This window comes from Sciurus carolinensis, chromosome 10 (genome assembly GCF_902686445.1).
Source record: "Sciurus carolinensis chromosome 10, mSciCar1.2, whole genome shotgun sequence".
Classification (NCBI taxonomy): Eukaryota; Metazoa; Chordata; class Mammalia; order Rodentia; family Sciuridae; genus Sciurus; species Sciurus carolinensis.
In genome coordinates this window covers 6,918,998-6,945,116 of record NC_062222.1, presented here as the reverse complement: position 1 = coordinate 6,945,116, position 26,119 = coordinate 6,918,998, and the positions used below count along the sequence as shown (strand labels likewise).

The 26,119-nt window shown below is 36.6% G+C and overlaps 1 protein-coding gene across 1 annotated transcript in view; it reads right to left on the bottom strand.

The window, feature by feature from the left end:
* Positions 1-26,119, bottom strand: part of Intu (inturned planar cell polarity protein) — a 93,122-nt gene that overhangs the window by 27,228 nt on the left and 39,775 nt on the right. The window contains exons 4-8 of the mRNA XM_047566680.1: positions 21,789-21,992; positions 15,951-16,069; positions 13,042-13,131; positions 7,243-7,320; positions 3,911-4,100 (exon numbers count right to left, since the gene is read on the bottom strand). Coding sequence (XP_047422636.1) covers positions 3,911-4,100; positions 7,243-7,320; positions 13,042-13,131; positions 15,951-16,069; positions 21,789-21,992 — 681 coding nt within the window. The remainder of the gene's footprint in view (positions 1-3,910; positions 4,101-7,242; positions 7,321-13,041; positions 13,132-15,950; positions 16,070-21,788; positions 21,993-26,119) is intronic.

Below are 26,119 nucleotides of genomic sequence, written 5' to 3'. Positions count from 1 at the left end.
TACCAACAAGTTATTTTATAGAAATTGACAAAAATGATTCTAAAGTTTTTATGGAGAGGCAAAAGACCCAGAATAGCTAACACAACACTGAAGAAGAACAAAATCAGAGGACTGGTACTCCTTACGTCAAGACTGATTATAAAGCTACAATAATCAAAACCATTTGTCAGGGCTGGGGATATAACTCAGTTGGTAGAGTGCTTGCATCACAAGCACAGGGCCCTGGGTTCGATCCCCAGCACCAAAAAAAAAAAATTGTCAGTAGAAAAATAGATCAATGGAACAGAACAAAGATTCCATGAACAGACCCACATAAATATAATCAACTAATCTTTAACAAAGAAGCAAAGACAGTACAATGGAGCAAAGATAGTTGACAGTCTTCAACAAATGCTGCTGGAACAACTGGACATGCACATGAAAAAGAAAAGAATCTGGATAAGACTTCACACCCTTCATCAAAGTTAACTCTAAGTGAATCATAATACCATATATAAAGCAATAAAATTCCTAAAAGATAAAAGGGGAGAAAACTTAGATAACCTTGGGCATAGCAATGATTTTTAGATACAGCACCAAAAGTATGATCAATGAAAGAAATAATTGATAAGCCACATTTTCATTAAAATTAAAAGCTCCTACTCTGTTAAATACATTATCAAGAGAATAACAAGATGAGACACAGACCTAGAGAAAATATTTGCAAAAGACACATTTGATACAGGACTGTTATTCAAAGTAGACAAAGAACTCTCCTCAAACTCCATAATAAGAATGCAAAAAACCCACCAAAAAAATGGGTGAAAGACCTCAACAAATACCTGACCAAACAAGATGTACAGATGGCAAATAAATATATGAAAATATGCTCCACACCGTATGTCATTAGGGAAATGCAAATCAAAACACTGAGATGCCACTGTACACCCATCAGAATGGCCAAAACCCAGAAGAATGACAACACCACATTCTGGAGAGGATGCAGAGCAGGGACGCTCCCTTGTTGCTGGCAGGGATGCACAAGGGTATAGCCACGTTAGAAGACAGTTTCTCAGTGTCTTACAAAACTAGATAGACTCTTAACTAGTAGATCCAGTAGTTAAGCTCTTTGGCATTTACTCAGAAAGAGTTGAAAATTTATGTCCACACCAAAACCTACACAAGAATGTTTATACTTAAAAGTAACCTAGGTGTCCTTCAGTAAGCAAAAGGATAAACATCTAAAGAAAAGAATTATTCAACACTAAAAAGAAATGATCTATCAAGCCGTGAAAAGACAGGAGGAACCTTAAATGCATAAGACAAGTAACAGAAGTAAATCTGAAAAGGCTGCATACTATGTGATTCCAACTATAGGACATTTTAAAAAATATCGAACTATGTAGATAGTCAAAAGTCACTTGTTGCCAGGGGTTAGAGAAAGGAAAGAATGAAAGGGAGGGATAAGCACAGCACAGAGGGATTCTAGGGTAGTGAAACCACTCTTTTGATATGGCAATGGTGGGTACACGCCATTACACGTCTGTGCAAACCCACACAACGTAAACCTCCAAGAGTGAACCCCAATGTACACTATGCACTCTGGGTGATTATGATGTGTCAATGTGGGGTGATTATGACGTGTCAATGTGGGTTCAATAGTAACAATTTTTGAGGGGGTACCAAGGATTGAACCCAGGGTATTCTACCACCGATCTATATCCCCAGTCCCTTTTTTTTTGTTATTGTATTTTTATACCTTTATTTTATTTATTTATTTTTAGGTAGTGCTGAGGATCGAGTCCAGTGCCTCACACATGCTAAGCAAGCACTGTACCAGTGAGCTATAACCGGAGTCCCCCAGTCCCTTTTTTACTTTTATTTTGAGAAAGTCTTGCTAAGTTGCTAAGGCTGGCCTTGAACTTGTGGTCCCCCTGCCTCATCCTCCTGAGAGGCTGGGATTACAGATGTGCACACATGCCTGGTTGATCACAACGATTTTTATCAGGCTGGTGTAGGATGTTGATAATGGGGGGACTGTATGTGTGATGTGTGGTGGCAAGGTGCACAGGAAACTTTCTGTCTCTGATTTTTTAGGCAAACCTAAAACTAATCTATAGTCACACATACACACACACACACGCACACACACCAAAAAAACCCCCAAAACTTCACAGGTTATTATGTCATTCAAACTTTACATTAATCAAAGAAACCCTCAGACAACTTTCACAGAAAATATTGATCCCTCTTGCCAAAAGTATTCTTCTTAATTCTCTTAAGCAGACTACAAAATATAGAAAATACCTAAGGTCTATGTCTAGTGTTTCCTGTGTACTAATCTCAACCGCTTTACTTGACTGTGAACTAGAGCTTTTTCTGGGTTCCAAAAGGCACATCATAATACAAAGCACTGAGCATGATGATTTCCACACAATATTAAGACTTAAAAAAAATAAAAACAACCAAAGCTTTGGGTAGGTAAACGACAGAATTCATACATACCAGAATTCACACAGTGATTTATTAGTTTGGTATTTTTTTAGGTTGAAATTTTAAAAAAGCACGCAAGTTCTCTAATCAAATGCATGCTAAATTAGAAATAAATCCAGTAAAAAAGAAATCTGAACATAAAAGCAATTTGTAAGATCAAAATAGACTACATTTTAAAATGTCTTAAACTTCTTAGAGGGAGATAATACTTAATGACTCTAAACTATAAAAATGATGCCCCTAAAAACATTAACTACCTTTACTTCACAGAAAGAAGAGACAACATATTTTGACCAAAGATGTTTCTTTAACGAAGAGACTCTGAGATGGAGCAAGAAGCTGCGTAAGTGCCACCCAGAATGGCAGGCTTCATGAGTTGGTACCTTCTGACTCAAGAAGTGGGCCCGGGGCGGGGGGGGGGCTGCACCTTTCCAAGGCAGAGACCCTCTGAAGGTGGGGTTTTCCAACCTTAAGGCAATGTTATCTAGTTACTTCTTTTATTGAATTAACACTTATACTTTCTTATGAAAACACTGGTGAGGTCCATTTCTATATCTTATACTTTTGGCGTTTCAGATGAGTTAGGAAAATGATGACTATTAGCTGGAGAGAGCAGAGGAAGCAGCACAAGGCAGTGGACAGATTAGAACAAAATAAAAACAACAGCAAGTGAAGTTTTTTTAAAACTTGCTTTAATATGTCAGTTCCTTTAAAATATAATTATATAATAATACTTCCACAACCACAACTATAGTGTGCCAGGAAAAATCCTAAGCACTTTACATGCAGTAACTTATAGCTCCTTTATGAAGTTTGTACTATTATTTTTCCTACTTTGTAGATGAGAAACTGAGTAAGGAGATTGATCTATCAACTGAAATAATTATTCAGCTGTCTAGAAGGCATTTATTTAGTCACGTTATAGAGTTTCATGAGGAATAGAATCATGAATTAGATTATTTTTAGATTTCTTCCATGGGCAGAGAAATGGCTATGAAATAGTGCTCTTTTAAATACCTATAAGGATGCTGTAACTAAACAGATTATATGGTGATCTGCACTGATGAAAACCTCTGAAATGACCTTGTCAGTAATTCAACAGTAAAGTTATTCTGGGGTACAGACAATATAATCTACAATTAATGTCATGCTGGTAATATTTAACCATCATGCTTGGTAAGCTATGTATGGGACAAACCAAAAGCTAAACACATTTGTTCATGTAAAGAAAGATTTTGCTGGTCAGTGGTCAGGTACATGTTTAGCATGCATAAGACTCCTGGGTTCCCCCCCAATGCTTACTTTTTTTTTTTTTTTTTTTTTTTTTTTTTTGTGGTGCTGGGGATGGAACCCAGGGCCTTGTGCTTGCAAGGCAAGCACTCTACCACCTGAGCTACCTCCCCAGCCCCTGATTCTTACTTTTGACTCCTAACGCTACCTTGATTTCCTGTGGGAGTGTGAGCCACTGGACTCCAGGGAGGCTGTCTGCAAGCGCTGCACTGGAAGTGTGGTACTGCTGAGCCCTGGGACTAGCACAGGAAGCGGGGTTCGCAGGCTGCAGTGCTCGTTGAAAGAACAAGGCGAAGAAATGATCCAAACGAGGAACGTTCCTAACCTGGCAAAAGGAGCTGAAGGAATAAGAACTGAAGTTAGGACAACCGGGGCTTTTAGTTTTTTGTTTGTTTTTTGTAGAAAATATAAGTTGCTTTTACCTCTTACTATTTCTCAACCATTTATTACTCCCACTATCTTTGAGGCAAAATATAAGATAATAAAGAGATTCTGACCTTTGTAATAGAGAGACTTGGCTTTGCACTTCTCTTGCACTTCTCTTACTAGACAGCTCTCATAGGACAAACCACCTAACCTCTCTGAATTACGGCTTCCAACTCTGTAAAAACGGGTTAATATAATCTAACTCACTATAAACTACCTCGTACACAACATACCTAAGTTCTTAGTATGCTCATTACTTATTAATGTAACACATAGTAAATGAAAATAAGGAACATAAATTATTCTTTTCCTTTTCCATTACTGAAGGCATAACCGTTGGAGGAGAGAGGGAGAGAGATATTTGGTTTTTACCCATGTAAAAACAACACAGTACCAAGTACAACGATTCATTGGAACAGCCACTAGCTCACACAATAACTGGTACATGTGACATTAACATGACAAAATAATATTCATTGCTGGATATGGTGGTGCACGCCTGGTGCACCCGTAATCCCAGCAGTTTAGGAGGCTGAGGCAAGAGAATAACAAGATCGAGGCCAGCTTCAGCAACTAAGCAAGGTGCTGAACAACTCTGGCAAGACTCTGACTCAAAATAAAAAATAAAAAGGGCTGGAGATGTAGCTCAGTAGTAAAGCATCCCTGAGATCAAGTCCCCAATACCAGAAAACAAAACAAAAGAAAATAACATTCACTGATACGTCTAGCAAATATCTGAGTGCCTACATGCCCCAGGCACCATCTCAATTCTGGAGGCACAGCAGTAATGTCAAGCCAAAAGACAAGGAGCTTGTGGGGAGCTCATCATTCTAACGGAGAAAGACAACAAATGAACTGGAAAAACCATGAATACCTACCTACACAGGGCTATGCAGAGAATGGCCTAGTGTGATTGGTGAATGGGCAGTGGGATTGGTTAGTTATTTTATTTTCTTATTTTTAAGTCAAAGTCTCCCTACATTGTCTAGGTTGGTCTTCAACTCTCAAGAACTACAAGTGTGTACCACCATGCCTGGCTACTTAGCTAATTTAGATAAAATAATTAAGTAAGAGTTTCTAAGCATGAGGCATTTAAGCTGATATCCCAATGAGGAAAGAACATAAAAGCCCTAAGCTTTACCCTGTAGTACAGGGTAGAAAGTGGGGTGTGGTTTGAGATCTGAAGTCAAACAGGTAGAGAGGAGCCAGATAATAGTATAGAAAGATAATTTTAACTGCTTTATGAAAATTAATTAAAATGGCAGGTAAGGAAGTAAGAACACCATTAGGTTACTGTGGTTTCACAGGGCAAGGAGGACGTAGAGAGAGGGATGGACTGGAGACAAGCTTGAGACAGACAGATCAAGACAGATCAAGGTTTGCTGATGGACTGGCTGGGAATGGTGAAGGAAAATGTTGTATCTTTAATTTGAGCAAAATACTAACCTGTTAATATGTAAATCAGTTTTCTGTGCTAACAAGGAACTAAACAGCTCACGATTTTAAAAAAGATAATTAGGTCTTTGGACTTTAAAAAATATTTTTGTAATTTTTCACAATGGTCCTTATTTTGTTCCATAATCAGAAAAAAAATTATTAAAATATTACAAAAAGTCTATTAACACAGTGGATTCATACTGCTTCTTGGTTTTAAGAATTCAGTGAATCTTGACATTTCTTTTTTGTCCTTCAAATTCTCACTTAAACAAACAGAAACTAAATTTGCTCCCATCTTGGAGACATTTCCAATGAAAGTTAAATTTCAAGATGAAATTCAGAGAAACTGAGTCCCTCCACCTTCCTCACTGGAAATTTTCAGAGCAACTTCAGTTGACTGTTTCCATGTATTAAAGTCATTGCAGAAATGTAAACTTACAACTCCTATTTATTGGTAAGGAAAGCTTCAAAAAGCTTTGCAGTATGCGGTATGATACAGCAGTTTGCTTCTCTTGTGTACATTTAAGGAGATAGTTTATAAGTACACTCTTACTCTTCACTAAACATTTTCTTATTAGTAAAGGGTAAAAGCACTATTTATAGATGCCCTGCTTTTTGTAGCCCACTCATTTGGAAAACACTGGCGAGTTATCAGGTTGGGAGGAATGTGCCTCCTCTAGGCTCCTCCAGTGAAACAGTGTGAACCAGACAGTTTTGCCAGATGACATAATCATAGAAAATTCTCCCATGTTGCTTTGAGAACAGTTAACAATAAAGATCCACCATAGATAAAACAGAGCACCATGGTTAGGAAAGATGTGTAAACTGTCTTTGGATTTTTATGCTGATATACGCTCAAGGCTTTGGAAGCCAAAATATCATTTTAGCCCTTAAAAGTATTAAGTGTAGAAAAATCCCATTAAGAGAAATATCCGTTTTCCATCCATGATTTTGCATGCTTGAATGTTGAAAAGTTATCTCAAATTTTCACCTTCGAATCAAGAAATGTGCATGACATTATACTCTAAGGCTAGAAAAGCAAGAAGCAGAAAGATATGTCTAATACAGACTCACTGTGTAAAGGAAGAGTATATACATTCATATTGTGTAGAAATAGAGGAATAACATGAAACTGGTCAATGCCTTCTCTACCACACATTTTTTTAACTAGAAATTTTTTGAGAAAGAAGTATTATATCTTAGTAGAATGAACTGGACAATGGTCTCAAAGGGAGAGAAAATACAAAACTTTATTTAAAATCTTACTTTTCTCTTTATCTGTTATGAAGAAATACTCTTGACATTTGTCCCTACAGAAATATACCAACTCACTACATTTCATAATGATCACTGTATAATATAGTATCACTAGTCCACTAAAAATTTCATTAATGAACCACCCCAAAAAAAGGAAAAAAAGAAATGGATCAAAAAAAAAAAAAAACCACAATTGCCCAGCATTACAAAATAAAAACCAGTACAAAATATGAGAAAATTATAATATGGAAGAAGAGAGGAACTACACAGCTAACTTTCAAGCAAAAAACAGTATAAGGGTCAAAGGTGACACAGAATCATATATTTAAAACTTGAGATTCAGATCAAAGAAGTACTTACCTATCTAAAGAACCATACATAAATTTTAAGGTTTGGGCAACATCTTCTATCATATTCCTTAGCTGAGGAAGAGGAACTCTTAAAAAAAAGAAAAAACATTTATTCATTTATAATAATCAAATGATAGATATCATAAGTAGGGTGCATGTCAACTATGAGCAGAACTGTGAAAAATGTTTGCTTACTACATTAGCAACTGATCACCCTCAGGTCTACGTTTGGGTTTCTAGTGTGAATCAAAATGGACTTTTTATATCACCATAATGTAAATTATTTAACCTTCCTAGTTGCTCCATGGCTCAGGGTTGCTCCTCAGGGAGGTGGGTGAAAGAAGAAGTTTACTAAAATTCAATATTGGACAATGAGAGTGTCTTAGAGACTCAGAAATTTAGGTATAGTAAAGAAGAAGGAGCACATTGGAGCCAAGCTGGTTATGGCAGCAGCAGCTGTAGTGGCACTGATTCATCAAGAGGGAGAGAGAGAAACAGATTTGGCACAGAAAAACCTGAGACAAGAAAAGAGGCCTGAACTTGGCTGATCCAGAGGCTGCACTATGCACTCTGTGCTGTTTCCCAACTAGCTGCAGAGAGCTGAGGCGGAGCCATCTTGAGGCAGCCACACTGCAGCTGCTGCAGAGCCAGGAGATCAGGGCAAACAAGCCAGACTGTCCCGACAAGTGCCTGCCGTGTGGCCTAAAGTGTACCTAGCAGAAAGGAAGAGAAACAGGCACAGGGAAGACTGTCCTCAGGGGGATTCAAGTTGAAAAGTGAAGGGGAACCCAATTCATTTCTCTTTTGAGTCTGGTGGCTCATAGGACCAGCTAAAGTGGGTTGGGAATCTGAACAGGGAGATGTGAATATACTCCGGGACTAAGCCCAAAAGGCTGAGTTCCTGGACAGCAGAATGTGTGAGGGATTAGCTCCCTGACCTGGGAGTGGAATTCTTGGGAGGCTCCTAAGATCCAGGCTTCCAAAAGAGATCAGCAACTGCCAAGCCCTGAAAGTGTGTTGATCTAATCTCTCCAGAGCAGACACCATCCAACAAGGACTCTGAGGCCTGACAGACTTATGCCACACTCACCAGTAAAAGTCTAATAGAGCAAACCATGCTGAAGGCAGAATATGGGGGCTGGAGGGCAAAGTGGCCAGCTTGAACATTTAGACAGTGTCAAAGAAAAGAAAATAAGGAACCATGCTCAGAATGTACAAGAACTCTGAGACAACACTGAGAAACCAAATTTAAGAATCACTAGAATTGAGAAGCGTTGTGACATGCAGGCTAATAGAATGGATAACCTTTTCAGGAAAATAATAAAAGAAAACTTTCTAAACCTTGAGAATGAGCTGGACATCCAGATATAGGAGGCATTCAGAGCCCTGTACAGACAAGATAAAAAAAAATAACACATTACAATTAAAATGCCTAGCCTACAGAACAAGGACAGAATTTCAAAAGTCTCAAGGGAAAAATGTCAGGTCATAATGGGCAAGCCAATCAAAATCATTTCTGATTTCTCAGTATAAACTCAAATAACTTGTATTCCAAGTCCTGAAAGAAAGAAACTGTCAACCAAGACTGCTACATCCAGCAGTTATCCTTCAAAACCAAAGAAGGGAAAAAAAAAACCTTCCAAGATAAGCAAAAACTCAAAGAATTCATGGCTACTAAACTGGAACTACAGAACTTACTTAAAGAAATACTCCAGACAAACCCCAGAGCTCACAATGAACAAATCTCATTTGAAGAGTAGCTAAGCAAATGAGAAACAGAACCAAATTAAACATTAGACATAAGTCAAAACAGCACAAATTAATAAACATCTTTCTATAATAACACTGGATGTAAATGGTCTCAACTCTCCAATTAAAAGACATAGGCTGACTGAATGGATTAAAAAAACAAGATCCATGCTGTTTGCAAGAGCCACACTTTATAGGCAAAGACAGACACAGGCTGAAAGTAAATAGATAGGCAGAATATTATTAAAATGGCCATACTACCAAAAAGCAATATACAAATTAAATGCAATCCCCATCAAAATACCAATGATATTCTTGACAGAACTAGAAAATAGCCCTGAAATTGATTTGGAAGAATAAAAGACCCAGAATAACCAAAGCAATTCTAAGCCAAAAAAAGCAATGCTGGAGGCATCACAATATCTGATTGCAAATTATACTACAGAGCTATAGTAACAAAACCTGCAGGATACTGGCATAAACAGACACACAGACCAACAGAGCATAACTAAAGACACAGAGATAAACCCACACAGATAGAATCATCTGATCCTTGACAATGGTACCAAAAGCATACACTGGAGAAAAGACAACATTTTTAACAAATGGTGCTAGAAAACTGTTTATCCATATGTAGAAGAATGAAAATAGACCCTTTCTTCTCGCCCTGCACAAAAATCAATTCAAAATGGATCACAGACCTAGAAATTAGATCAGAAACTATGCAATTTCTTGGAAAAAACATAGGTTAACACTCCAGCTTTTAGGCATAAGCAACAACTTTCTCAATAGAACTTGATAGCTCAGTAAATAATGCCAAGAGTTAATAAATGGGAGGGCATTAAAAATCTTCTGTGCAGTAAAGTAAGCAATTTGAAATGTGAAGAGAGAACCTATTAGAATAGGAGAAAAATCCTTACTAGCTACTCTTCTGACAGAAGATTAATATCTAGAATATATAAAGAACTCAAAAAACTTTACACCAAAATAATCAAATAACCCAATTAATAAATGGGCAAACAAATTGAACTTCTCAAAAGAAGAAATACAAATAGGCAAAAAATATATGAAACCATGTTCAACATCATTAGCGATTAGGAAAATTCAAATCTAAACTACACTGAGATTTCTACTATTTCATCTCACTCCCATCAGAATGATAGCCATCAAGAATACAAACAAAAAAAAATGTTGGAGAGGAGATTCAGAAAAAGGAACATTTTACACTGTTGGTGGGATTTTAAAGTAGTACCAACACTTAGAAATCACTATGGAGGTTGCTCAAAAGGCTAGGAATGGAACCACCTCACCAGCTACACCACTCCTCTATTTATCCTCAAGCATTAAAGTCACCATACTAGAGTGGAACATGCATGCCCATGTTTACAGCAGCCAATTCACAATGGCCAAACTATGGAACCAGCCTAGGTGTCCATCCTCAGATGAATGAATAAAGAAAATGTGGTATATACCCACAATGGAGTTTTACTGAGCTATAAGAAAAATGAAATTATGTCATCTGCAGGAAAATGGAAGTAGAGACCATCATATTTTGTGAAATAAGTCAAACTCAGAAGGTCAAGGGATGTGTTTTCTCTCACAAGTGGAAGCTAGAGAGGAAAAAGGAAAAGAAAGGTGGGGACGGATCTCATGAAAATTGAACAGAGATGAGTAGGGAAAAGGGACCAAGGAGTGTGGGGGGAAGGGAGGGGCAAAGTGCTGGGGAATGATATTGGACAAATTATATTATTGTTATATTGTATATTGTGTGCATGTACAAATATGTAACAACAAATTCTATCACTATATACAACTATAATGCACCAAGAATAAAATGTGGGGGAAATAAAAAAGTGCTGTCATCTAGTGTATGTCAAAGTACCATTATCCTTTCCTGTTAAAAATTTGAACTCATTTATAATACATTATCACTCTTTCTATCCAAAACTAAAGTCACCTTCAAAACACAATCATTTTGAAATCATTTACTGAAGCCAACTCTTGAGTTCCTGTTGTATGATGGTAAAACATATCCACAAATTGTGTGATACTCTCCTCAAGAAGTGAAGCTCAATTCCTCTCCCTGAGTGTGAGCTGGATTTAGTAACTCTTTCTAACAAACAGCATGACATGGAAATAACAGAGGTCACTTCTAAGACAGAGCTATCAAGTCTTACTGACTACCCTTCTCTCTTTTGGACCATTTGATTTTGGGGAAGCCTGCTGATGACATGTTCTGAGGACACTCAAGCAGCTCTATGCAGAGACTCCCAGCTCCACGTTAAGCCTTCAGACGACTCTCCTCTCCAACACTGGACTGCAACCTAAGGGGGCCCCTGAGCTAGAACCACCCACCTGTGTTGCTCCTAAAGTGTTGCTATCTCAACAACTTTGAGATAATAAATGTTTGCTATTTGGGTTGGAATTATTACTAAGTTTGGTGGGTTTTGTTTTGATTTTTTGGTTCTGGAGAATCAAACCCAGGGCCTTGTGATGCCAAGGTCTACTACTGAGTCACATCCCCAGCCCAGAATTATCCCCAAATATTTTTGGAGACTGTTACACAGCAACAGTTAATGCACCATTATATATGAAAGAAATCTGGTTAACATAGTCATTAGTAACAGAAAACCATCATATTTGTGTTCACATTGTATAATGCACTTTTTCAGTCCACCTTTTTCTTTCTTGGGAAGCTTAAAACCTAGAGAAACACTAAAAGAAATTTTATCTAAATTTATATCATTCACATACTATAGTATTTATTTTAAAATTTGATTGCTCTTTGGTAGACAACATGCCATAGTTCTAAGGGCCAAAGGGGGAAATTAAATTGTGTATCATAGTTCAATAAAGGTTGCCCAAATAGTTCTCAAGTTTAGGTGAGAATTTAAATTACAGGTTTAAAAATCATTGAACAAATCAAATTCCATGCATATATGATTTTGTTAAGATGAACCCAACTATTATGCATGACTATAATGATCTAATTCAAAAATAAAAATAATAGGGGTAATACTTCAGAACTTGGATAATTACTATCAAGGGAAGTCCTCTCTGTGGAGTGCAGGCAACAATGTATGCACATAATAGTTATTCAGTTTTTTCTGTGTGTTAGCCACATATGAATCTGAATCTTAACTGCCTGTGTTTAATAAACACATCTCAATGTTGAAAAATAAAATTCCTGAACCGGGCTATATGACCATTCCAGCAGTGTTTTAAAGCCATCTCCTTGGGGATTGCTCTCCAGTTGTACTTCGCGTCCCTCTTAGTTTTTGACATCCTATGACATTTTAGTGTCAGCGTTGTAAAATTCAGATTTTATTACAATTTCCAATTTTGCCTCTTGCTGATTATGTAACCCTTGGCAATTATTTAACCCTCTCTTGGTTCTATTTTCCTCATCTGCAAAATGGAGTCAGTAATCACTAGTGTATCTGGAGTGAATTCTGAAGATTAAATGAGATTAATAAATGTAAAAGATCTAATGCAGTCCTGTGCCCAGTACATTATAAATATCACTCCTATTTTTATTTCCATCTACTAATGTAAGATATATTTCAAGATATTTGCAAAAAAATTAAGAGGGAAACCAGGATAATAGAAGATTATATTGTTAGATTTAACAACAGAGAAGTCATTCTTTTGTCAAAGGTGCTCAACATCAGGGTAAAACACCCACCATCCTGCTGTTCTTTAATTCTTCAAAATCTCCAACAGTAAAAAAAAAACTGCAAACATGCCAAATCCAAATCACAGTATTGGCAAAAGATTGAGCAGAGGATCAGATCATCTCTCAGCTAACTCTATACTGGCCACAAAACAGGGAAGTGTCTTGAGCACCCAGCTTTACTAATCTGTCCAAGTGGGCCTTCCTGGCACCCTCTGTACCATTCATACTGGGTACAGGAAACTGTATTACTGATTTAACATACCTTTAAATCATAAAAATGTTTAAGGCAGCTTGCCTTTTGACAAAAATGTCATAATTTTAATGAAATAGTGTTTTAACATTATTTTAGAAATGATTTTAATGTGAACAAAAATGTCAACTTACTCTTCAGCAGGTAAGCCAATTAGCAATAACTTGTCAGATTCTTTCAAGTAAGCCACATGAATTTGTTTTCCATTTAAAAGGAGGGATGAGCTAAGAAAAATAAATTTAAAATAAAGTTAGAATATCTTTAAATATCATAAATTTACAAAAAAGTACCCATGAAAGATTACATATGGTATGATTTAAGGAACTGAATACTCAACAAGCGAATTTCTTGGCATATACCTAACTACCACACAGAAAAGGCAAGGAATTATATGACAACAAAATACATTCTAAACTGTTCTAGAAACAGAAACAGAAACAACCCAACAAACCTAGAAAAGTAGACTCAGTATTTATAAAAAGTTGAAATTCTTTTGTTATCACAAGTTACTGTGTACAATTTTTTTTAAATGAAAGCATTCATCCTAGTTGGTCAATTTAATAAATTTTTTGTGATTGCCTATTTATGAGCATGATTTGCTAAAGACAATACAAATAAAGGAAGGCAGAAATGATCTCAGCTTAGAAGATAATAATTCAGTAGGGAACACAGACCTATAAATAAGGAACAAAAACATATATCAGATTGAAACATGTTCTCAAGAAAATTTTTGGAGTGATGGAGAAATTCACTGTGGTGGTAGTTCAAGTGGTGGTAGTTAAGTGGTCTCTGTAACTGTCAGAACTGATCAAATTGTACATATTACAAGTGTTCACTTTATTGTGCTTCAATTGTTTCACGAAGCTAAAAAAAATTGAAGAGATATAATAATAACTATGGAAATACAGAGAACAAAGTGTGTGGGATTTTCAATATGAATTATTAAATAGACTTTTTATCTCAAAAGCACATTATTTTTGTTTTTAAATTAAGTTTTAAAATACATGTACTTTTGCATATTAATATTACCAGAGTTTAAAAAATTTCTAAAAAATCCCCCAAATAATAATTTTCCTATTTGCTTCCTCAAAAAAGTTTTTCTAACTGTATTTAGGATTTTTGCATGTTTAACTCATACCTAATCATTAATAACAAGATCTAACTATTAAGTAAAATGATATTTATCCTATACAGTAAGGGGGGAAAACAAACCTATGTGGAGAAAGTCAAAACACACTTTCTTTAAAAATGAGGACTGTACTGTGAAACATTATGCTAAATGAAAGAAGCCAGTCACTAGCAACCACACGTCATGTGATTCCACTCAAATAACAGGTCTAGAATAGGAAAATCTGTAGGGATGAAAAACAGATTAGCCTAGGCTTGGCCTGGGGAAGACAGGCTGATTATACGGGGCATGGGGTTTCTTTCCCTTTTTTTTTTTTTTTTTTTTTGTACCAGGGATTGAACCCAGGCGCACTTAACCACTGAGCCACATACCCAGCCCGTTTCTATATTTTATTTTGGGACAGGGACTCGCTAACTTGCTGAAGCTGGCTTTAAACTTGCTATCTTCCTGTCTCAGCCTACAGAGCCCCTGAGATCACAGATGTGTGCCACCATACCGGGCACCAGGTTTCTTTTTCAAGTAATGAAAACATTCTAAAATTGACTTTGGTGATGGGTGCACACATCTGTCAATGCACCTGAAACCACTCACCTGTGCACTTTTAAAATGGCTAAATATTTGTACTGTTTATGAACGATAGCTCAATACAGGTGGTTAAAAAAAATAAAACAAAACAAAAAAGGGCTGGGGAAGTAGCTCAGTGGTACAGCACTTGCCTAGGATGTCCTGGGTTCAATCCCAGCAGGGCAAAAATATAAAAATAAAAACAGGCCTGCAGCATGCTTTTATGAATGTGAATTTATATATTAAATGGAATCTTGGTAATATTGCCTTATAAAAATTAACTACTTTCTACATTTATTATATCAAAACTCAGATTTAAACATGAATCTTATTTAGGAATATAAGGAAATTCATTCCTCTTCCCATTGACCTACAGATGCTACCTCTTTTTTTTTTTTTTTTTTTTTTTGTGGTGCTGGGGATTGAACCCAGGGCCTTGTGCTTGCAAGGCAAGCACTCTACCAACTGAGTTATCTCCCCAGCCCCTACCTCTTATAAAATCATAGAAGTGTCATTTTTATCAGAAGATGGGAAATGAACTTAAAGCCTAGAAAAATCCAACTTGGTATTTTGTCATTAATATAAGGGATCTTAATTTGAAATAAACTTTCTTTTTAAACTCTAAAACTGCTGAAATATTAGGGAAGAAAATTTGTTTGTAATATTTAATAATGAGAAAAAAACACTCAAAAAATTTTGAGCTTCCTGATCTCAAAGATCCTGGCATTTCAGTCAGGACTTGATCAATCAAAGCAGAATAGCTCTCTAATTGACTATATGGTGTTATATATATATATATATATATTTTTTTTTTTTTAATTATTTGACATTAGAGTTGCTTATCCATCACTGAATAAATCTCATAGATGAAAATTATCCTGAATATTCCTCCTAAAGTATTTTGCATTTTTCTATTATTGTTGTAAGAAGAGATTATTTTCTAAATATATGAAAAATTAAGTGTTCTTTCTTGACAACCATAAGGTACTGCCTAGCAAGTTAATTATAAAGAGAAAAACATGAAGTCTAGACTCATAATAATACCATGTTTAAAAGATACCACCTTTATGAAGAAATTACAATTACAGGGCATTAGCCAAATTCCATTAATTAAAATATGCTGAAACACCCAGATCTACAGCTATCTTGAAAACCTACCCTCTAAATTTAACAGATGGCTGGTGGAAACAACTCAGATGAAACCAAATTCTGCAGACATCCTATCTACCAATATAGGCATTAACATTATAGATAAAAGTATATTTGTAAGATAGATAATTTAACTATTTTGCTAGAATCAAAGAAAAGAACTTGAAAGAAACATAGTTAAAGCTAAATAAAACTTTTTACCTAGTGACCTGTGTCCCAGTTACATTTTCCAGCATGTCACAGAGTGTGAGAAAAATTCCTCTCACACTTTTAAGCTTCTGAGATGCTTCAGACATTGGATAATGATAAAGAATTTCCTGCTGCTAAATGAAAGGAAACAGAAATGATAAACTCCCCCAAAATTTCCAGCCACTATTTTTGTCATGGGTGGTTTAGACTTTGTATTAAGAACAAAACAAACCAGAATCCTGATTTTAGTGTGAGTTCTATTCAAACACAAGGAGAGAAGTATGCTTGGAATTTTAACACATTAACTAGCATTTGAAAATTAGTGAGAGTGCCAATTGCTCATGGTACCAAAATATATACTAACTAGACTACTGATTATTAAAATTATAATTAATTTAATTTCAAAATGTTTTAGATCTTAATCTCCTTAACAACAATTTCTAATACTAATATTTGATTGTATTTCATTATACAGACATTCCCACCTTCCAGAGTTACATAGCTATACACAGCACATGCAACTTTTAGGAGTCCTTAAATGCAGTTTCTTTCACATTGCTTTTTAAAAGATAATCTTTATCCATTTTGGCAGAAGTATTAAATATTTATTTAAAATCAAGGCAAAACTGCAATTAAACTTACAAAATAAGAATATAAAATGAAATTAAAGTAGGACACACATAAAGAAAACAAACATGATATTATAAAATCTTATTTGTTTTAAACTTGAAAGGGTCTGCATACCACAAATTAATATTAATTCAAACATTAAAAGAGAGCATATTTTGTTTTAAATGGTGAGACATTTTGTGCCTCACTTTTTTGCTTTTAAGGAAACAACTATTTTTCTCACAAGACAAATTTAAAGCAGGCAAAATAAAAATTTCTACATAGAAACCATGGAGAATGCAGAGTAACTTCCAGTTACTGTTCAATGACTACATCCATAAACACGAATCCCGCCACAGTTGAAAACCCAAACTTCTTAATAAGAACCTGTATTTTTCTTGGTTCTTCATCTTTCTAAAAGAAAGAGTGTTAAACACCTTGCCTTGGTCTCTTTATACAAGCAACATGACACTGTGTCCATCGTGATTTTTACATTGTGATAAACATAAATAATGGTACATTATACACATCTGCTTTTGTACTTACTACGCACGTTCAATATATGCAAATTGTTGTGGGATATGTTGGCCAAATACACTCTGCCTCAGTGTTCAAATCTTCTTACAATATTTCCAGTGTAAAAAACGGTTACCAAACACTATTTTATCTCTAAAACTTCATTGATCAAGATCTGTTATGTGTGCTTGCTAAGTTTAAACCTTTGCCAATGAACTGCTTTAATTGCATTTAGCTAAAAATACCAAACACTGTTTTAAAAAAAAAAAATCTTTGATTAGTTTTTAAAATCACTCAGCTTATGGTCTTTATACTCCAAGTCTTATAACCTGAAGAAGAAAAGCTTTTATCAAACATGTAACTCACAAAAACCAAAATGACCCTATGACATTTCACTATAAAATACACTAGTTAAAAAGGTCAATTGAGAAAGTCCCCATTCTGTCTTACATGCTCAGTAGGAAAGCCCTGGCAAGCTCTACAGTCCCTAACCAATTTAATTAGCTGTATTTTTAAGCACTTGCTAATAGCATGTATTTGCAGCAACTTCAGTAAGAATAAAAAGCCTCTTCTAATTACAGTGCTGATACAGGGCTGGCAACAGACAGAAACCTGTTCAATTGTGAAACATCTACACGCTTTCCCAGGGAAAGAAAGGCAAGGACGACAAAAGGTCTTAGCAGTCTCCTACTACAAAATGACCTGGAGAGATTCAGGATGCACTTACTCCTGAAATTTGCCGGGTGTTTTATATAATAAATGCTTAAATGCCTCACTTGTTTTAAAGATATAAGGAGTCAATAATACAAGAAATTAGAATTACTGAGTCTATATGTATTTTTCAGAAAACAGAAAATTGCAAAAATATGAATAAATATAAAGTAAATACCTTCTTTGCCATTTCAAATATTAAATTGACACAGAGAACTACATCCCTTGGAATAAATGGCTTTGGCATTGGGAATACAGAGTAAAAGGACTGCAAAAGCAAAAAACAATGTAGAGTAGTTAAAAACCTTTTAGATGTTACTTCTATTCAAAGCACTACAGAAAAGGAAATGCTTTTAGAGACCCTCATTTTGTAACACCAGAAGCTAGGGCAAAACACAGTTGCTGAATTGCTGGCATGCAAGCAGGACAGAGGTTCCCAAGAGCACCTCCCACACTCCACAACTTTCCCTACCACTGTAAAGCAAGCAGGGGCCCCAGGAGTGCTGAGCTGTGGGTCACAGGACAGAAGCAGGGTGTCCTGAGAACTGATGTCCACAGTAGCTTCAGTCAGATCAGGGAGCACTGGGCTAGTGGCAAGGCAGGTGAGCTGAGAGGAGGACAATGACGCTAAGCAGAGACCCTCAAGAGAGGCTGAAGTGCTCAGGCTGATGGCAGAAACATAAGAAGCAAGTTCTCCCTGAAGGAAAAAGCATTCCGACTTCAGAACCACAGGATTCACAAGATAAAAGCAAGCAGAAGGTTTAGACAAAGATCCTCAAAGATGTAAGGCAAATACCCATTATGGTGGGATCTTAAGGTCCCCCAAAGGTCCATATGCAAGTCTGTGGCAATACTGGGGGTGGCAGAACCTTGAATCATGAAAAAATAATCCTGATGAGAACAATAAAGAGCAATGAGATTACATCAGTATTAGAAAGTTTTCCATCAAAGAAAAGCCCAGGACTTGATGGCTCACTAGTGAATTCTACCAACATTTTAATAAAGAGCTAATACTGTGTTTTTTTCAAAAAGAAAAAATAAGAGGAGCGAATCCTTCCAAACTCACCCTAAGAGTTCAGCATTACCCTGATGTTAAAACCAGATAAGAACATAAGGAAGAAAAAGAGAACTATAGGTAGATAAAATTTTAAATATAAGATTCAAAGCTATGAAACTACTAAGAGAAAACATAGGTGAAATGTTTTGGAACATTAGGCTGACCCAAGATTTTTTTTAAAAAATAAGGCCCCAAAATACAAGGCAACAAAAGCAAAAACTGACAGATGGGATTACATCAAACTAAAAAGCTCCTGCACAGCAAAAGAAACCATCAACATGACTAAGAGACAACCTGGTAGGATGGAAGATATGTGCAAACCATACATCTGGCAAGGGGCTAATATCCATAATCTGTAAGGAACTCAATTTAACAGCAAAAGAAAGAGAAAAATCCAATTAAAATATGTGTTCAAGATCTGAATATTTCTCAAAAGAAAACATATAAATTGCCAAGATACATGAAGAAATGCTCAACATTGCTAACCTTCAGTGAAATGTAAAACAAAACCAGGAGAAGAGAGCACTTTGTCCCAGTTAGAATGGCTATTATCAAAAAGACAAAATAAAAAACAAAATCAAATTAAACAAAAACCCCCAAATAAATGCTTGTGAGGAAAGGGAATTCTTATATACTGTTGATGGGAATGTAAATTAGTGCAGTCACTATGGAAAACAGTATGGAGGGTACTCAAAACCTAGAAATAGGACTACCATATGATCCAGCAACCCCACTACTGGGTATATATCCAAAGGAAGGGAAACCAGCATGTCTTCCCACGTAACACCATTCTTCCCACGTTTATGTGATACTCTTCACAATAGCAGGACAGGGAATCAACCTGAAGGTGCAGCAGATGAACAGGGTAAGGAAAGGGCGGTATACATACAGAGCAGAATACTTTTTAGTCATTGCTGTAGCTTGGATCTGGAAGGCTCTCTAAAGGCCCATGTATTGAAGGCTTGGTTCCCAGCCTATAGTGCTACTGGGAGACGGCAGAGCCTTTAGGAGGTAGGGCCAAGTGGAAGGAAATTAGGTCAGTGGGGGCATGTCCTTGGAAAGCATTCTGGGACCCTTATTTTTCTCTTGCTTTCTGGTTACCACAATGTGAGTGGCTTCCTCTGGCTGAGGTACAAAAGCAACAAGCCAACCACCCATGGACTGAAACCTCCAAAACTGTGAGCTAAAACAAACCTATTCTTATAGGCTGATTCTCTCAGGTATTTTGTCATAGTGGCAGAAAGCTGAGTAACAGTTATAAAAAAAGGATGAAATTCTGTTACTTGCAACAACATGGATGAAACTTGAGGTCATTATGTTAAGTGAAGTAAGTTGGGCACTGAAAAAAAATACCACATGATGTCACTCATATGTGGAATCTAAAAATGTTGACTGTACAGAAGTTCAGAGTAGAATAGTAGTTACCAGAGATTGGGGAGAAGAGGGCAGAGGGGGAATAGAAAGAGGTTAGCAAAGGGTATAATTGATGCAGGTAGTAGGAGGAATAAGTTTTGGCACAGCAGGGTGAATACAGTTAAAAATAATGCCTTGTATATCTCAAAATAGAAGAGAATTTTGAATGTACTCATCATAAAGAAATGATAAAAGTTTAAGGTGATGGATATGCTAATTAATGAGTTGATCTTTATGCAATGTATATATGAATCAAAACATTATACTCTACCTCAAAAATATGTACAAATACTATGTGTCAATCAAATCTAAAGTTAATTAATTTTAAAAACCAGAACATTATTAGGGTTGAGAGAGTTCTATCGTAATTTAAAAAGTTCAATTCTCCAAAAAGATTAAATAATTTCAAACGTTAATGCAACTAATAAAATTGTCTCAAAATATGTAAGCCAAAAAAATGTGGAACCAGAGGAAGACGTGAACACATACTTAACAAAGTGAGAGAATTCTATGTCTCTTTTTAACTATGAGTAGGTCAAGAAGACAAAAAGTTCAGTGACAGATATAGAAAATTTGAGCAAAAAGCAATTAATAGCCTTAAAACAACTATGATGAAAAGTAACCTGGTATTATAAAAAGGGCACAAAATTTGGAAAGCAAAACACCTCTGTAAAAGTAGGAATTTTGTCAGTTATTAGCTGTGTGAATTTGAGCAAGTTACTTATCTTTACTAGGAAATATCTTCACTTGCAAATAAAAATGCCCAATATCTAATACTATGCTAGGCATAAAAATATGTTCAAGAAATAATGAGAAATGCCTGTAATCCCAGTGGCTCAGGAGGCTGAGGCAGGAGGATCATGACTTCAAAGCCAACCTCAGCAACTTAGCTAGACCCTAAGCAACTCAGCAAGACCCTATCTCAAAGTAAAAAATAAAAAGGGCTGGAGATGTGGCTCAGTGATTAAGTGGCTCTGGGTTCAATCCCCAGTACCAAAAAATATACATATGTGTGTATATATGCATAAGATACCAAAACTATTCACAACCTCTGAAAAAAATGTTAGCACTACCTGTACCCCGCAGGAGGGGGCTGCTGCCAAAGGCCCAGGAACTTCTCCGGGGTGGTGAAGATGCTGCATATCACGAGTGTGATATTGCTTACACAAGTGCATAAATGTGTCAAAACTTGTGAAATCGCACACTTGAAATTGTTTTAATTTGTAATACACAAGTAATTTCTCAATAAAGCTGACAAAAAAACCCAGATCCTTAGCTTTTAGAAGATACTGCAACAACACCTTCTCCTTTCACCTTTTCCTACTGCTTAAAATATACTGCTTAATAAAAACTAGTCAATTCATTTTTATTTTACAAATGTGTAGTGTGAGATAGTTATATATAAAAGAATATAAAATATACAGTTTTAAATAATAATAAAAACAGTTAATTCACTGTAGCTTCTTTCTCATATCAAAAATGCTCATTTACTAGGAACACTACAAAAGGTCCAAGCTTCTGCCTCTGCCTCCCAAGTCACTCACCTCTTCCTTCGAGGCTTCTGAGTCAAGCTGCAGCGTGAGGTACATGATGATGTGAGGCATGTCTGTGAAATTCTGCTGGATGCTTCCGACCTCTTCTCCCGACAGAAGTTTGACTAAATCATTTGTGTTAGACTGTGCCGCCTTCTTTCTTGGTTGGTTTGCTTCCTTTTTTACAGCATATGCATTTTCAAATGTCAGTTTCACCTTTAAAAATTAAAACAACGGTTGGTTTTCAACAAGGTAAACAGTTGCATTTTTTTCAAAGAAGGACCTGCCTGCACACACACTTGCCAATATTCACTGGATGAATCATTCCAGAGCCAGGGCTCCTGACGGAGGGGCCGTGTGTTCTCTTGGCATCTGTATCTCCAGCACCCTATGTACTTCCTGGCACAAATACTCACAAATATTTATTGAGTAAGGATGTATACAATGCTCTGCACAAAAATCCATTTATTTAATCAATGACTACACAAACATAAAGAACATGAAAAAACAGAAATCAGAGGATGTGATGGTGCAGAGCGACAGCACACTGTGACTGCTGAAGGCACCAGACCATCTGAGGAAGAGAGGAGGACAGGATTCAGGATAGACAGCGACCTCACGCAGCCAGTCAGCTCTCGCTCAAGTGAGGTGATGTTCCAACGCTCTTCTCTCAGACGTTCTTGGTGGTCCTTTAAAACAAAGGCTAAGATGGTAAAAAGCCATCACCATGCTGGACCTTGGACCATGGCCCTACAAAGATTATCTGTCAATTTTATCAAGACACTTTTAATTTTGTGGCCTATTGTCAAGATTGCTAAGAATCCAGAATGTGGCCATTTTCCAGCTATTTAAAGGTGGCGTCCACTTTTTAACAACCTTTCCTTGAAAAAGGAGATATTCGTCTAGGTGCCAGTTGGCCGAAGATAATCCCTCATTTTGAAGAAGCACCAGTGAGTACACTGTAAGTATGGACATCCTAATGACGACCGACAATCTATCAAGTTTAAAATTTAAACATCAAAGTCCGATAATATTTTTAAAATAAGGTTAAATCTTTAAAGGAAAAGGACAAATTCACGTTTAAGAATAAAGAAACTAGTCAACATTCAAAAGCAGATAAAATTGTTTACAATAAGGTACACTTATGATAGAATATTTAAAAATTATCAATAAAGTAATAACCCCTATTTTAGTAAATTTATTACAACAGATACCATTTTCAAAGTCAACCTAAAAATGCATGATAAATTTTAACACATCATAGTCACTCTTTTTAAAAATGAGCTTTATATGTTTTCATCAAAAATGTTAAGCACACTTATAAAAATCACTCATAACTCTACCTGCCCATCTGTTACTAGTAATATGCTATAAATCTGTCTTGATGAATAAAATCTTCCAAAAGAAAAAGTAAAGACATTCCTGTTTTGTTGGCTAGGAGTGACTGCTTATAGTTGTTTCCAATTTTTCTTATCTGTAGCTCAAGGTGGCATTTCAGGAGCACAAGTTTTGTCTACCTAAAGTGGATTAAATTAAAAACACATCTTTTCTGAGTCTCAGGCTTTATTTTATGAACAAGTTGCTACAGTTTGGATTTTTGGGGTGGGGTGTTGCTGGGGATTGAACCCAGGGCCTTGCACATGCCAGGCAAGCACTCTACCACTGAGCTACATCGCTAGCACTTTAATTTGGATCTTAAATGTCCCTCAAAGGTCCATGTGGCTAAAGCCTTGGTCCCCAGCAAAGGGGAATCTGGAGGTGACAGAAACTTTTGGAGTGGGCCCAGTATAAGGTCTTTACATAATGGGGGCATGCTCTCAAAGGGGACTGTGGGACCCTGGCACTTTCCTCTTTCTCTCTTTTGCTTCCCTGCCATGAGATAAGCAGTTTTACTCCATCACTCGCTGTTCCCTCCTGCCATCTGGCACCCCCACAGAAGCCTAAAGCAATACGTTCAACAGATCATGGACTAGAACGTCTAAAACTGTGAACCAAAATAAACATTTTTTTCTTTTTAAGTTGATTATCTCAGGTGTTTGTTACAGTGATATAAAGCTGACCAACACAGAAGTAGAAAATAAAAGAGACACTGGGTCTAAATTCATCCATATGTATATATTCAGAATAAAGATGCAGTAGGTCAAGACCAGTAGTGATCTTTAAACTTAGCAGGAGGAAAGAAGTTCTTTATGAAATGTTTCCGAGGCATGTTGATCATATTTCTTTACAAAACGTTCAATGTAACTTTTTAAAATTTTTAAGATTTTTTTTAGATGTTGATGGACCTTTATTTTATTCATCTATTTATATGCAGTGCTAAGAATTGAACCCAGTGCCTCACACATGCTAGGCAAGTGCTCTACCACTGAGCCACAACCCCAGACCCTCAATGTAATTTTAAATGGAAAAGATAAATGTTTACTAATTTTTTTATGTTTTCTACAAACTTGATGTTAAAAAATAAACCTTTGTATCTGAACATTATATTAAAAAAGGCCAAGTAGAAAATTAGAATTTTTTGGGAAAAAATATTAAGCAAACTGAACAAAAATATTAAAAATTAAGAGACCCCCTATGGAAACAATCAAGAGTTTTCTTTCAAAGAAAATTAACACAGACTGAAGTGAGAGTTGAAAAGATACCACTTTAGATGGGTATAAAAGAGAATATCTAGGTGAGGTCTTGACTCCATGGGCTACAGGTAAGCACAGTATGGCCGGAAGGACTGTTCTGAAGGTAGCTCCTCTCTAGTGGGGAGTCCATCAACAGTGGTAAGAAGGAACAGGACTCAGAGCAGGGAGGAATCTTCCCAGCTTAGTCTTGTGGATGGAGGGGTCAAAAGAGAGCATGTGACTCACCAAAACTAACAAAAGGAAATGACTTGGTAGACTTAAAACTTCAATAATGTTACTTTAGGTAGCAGCAACAAACTAAAATTTAAGATTGGTTTGCTATGCTTGGTTAAAATGACACATGTACGTGAAAAATAACTCTACTGCAAACAACATCACTTCTTTTCTGCAGTACAAGGAACTTTTCCCCCTTGCCACCACAAAAACCCAAACAAAAACACATCACTATTTTAGCTCCATAACATAAAAATAATTACACTTTAGAAAGACATTTTTTAAAACTTACATGTTAAGTAGTTATAAATGTTGGAAACTGGGGCTGGGGAGATAGCTCAGTTGGTAGAGTGCTTGACTTGTAAGCACAAGGCCCTGGGTTCGATCCCCAGCACCCCCCCAAAAAAAATGTCAGAAACCTGGGGTGCCTTGATAAAATGGGAAAGGGTGAGGCAGATAGCCAAATTAAGAGTTAAGTGCCATATTTTAAAAGGGGCTGATATATATAAATATTAAGACTATTACGTGTTTGATGTAAAAAAAATCTTGTTATTGGAACTTCTTAGTTTTCTGTTGCTTCTCCACAGGCTTTGACCTGTGATATGGCTTATGGTCTCGAACCTCCTGTCTCCTTATTTGAGAAATTTGCCCATCCCTCCTCCATCCCTCCAGGTCAGGTGAGGATGTGCCTTCCTCAGGTCCAAGGACATGCTCTCTATAATTCATGGCTTCCAAGATCTTGCTGCCTTAACCACCCTTCTCTCTCCTATTTCAGCCCACCCTCTTTAAGCAGCCACACCCAGGCAGCCTCTACCACTCAGACCCTCCCTCCACTGTAGCCAGCCAGCATCCCCTCTGCAGACAGACCTGGGAGGTTCTGGAATCTCAACTAGTCTCTCACCCTGCCCCACAGTCTGCACTGCCTTTCTCGTATCTGGGTGCTCTCCACGTCTTGCCCTCTCCCTTAGCCAAAATTCTGAAGGAACCAAGTCTGACTGACTCAGGAAATTATTGGTCCTCTGTGCTTTTCTCTTGTTGGCCACCCTCACTGGGTTCTTCAAGATGAAACCTGTAAGGCTTCTTGCTTCTCTTCTGCAGGCAGGATGTCCTCTCTGGCTCCTCTGTACTTTAAATCTAACCTGCTCCTCCTCCTCCACCCCAAAGTCAGTATCTTTCCTCAGGTCTTTACTACCTTTGCTGGCCTGTGGGGAACCTGACCTCCTGCTTCTCAGACCCCAGTCTCCACTCTGCCCCGTTCATAGTAATGTACTCCCAAAATGCACCTCCAATCCCATCAGCCCTCCATTTTTACATACTGATAGAGTTCCTATGGGGTTCCGAGAACAGACAAGACATACAATTAAGAAAAATTTACTAGTCTGTTTTTTAATTTTTTCCCAAACTATTATGAATATCACTTTTGTATAATGAGGAAATAATAAATGTTAAAACATTCCATTTAAGTATCATCTCTAAGGAGTCTCTGTACCTTCCTTT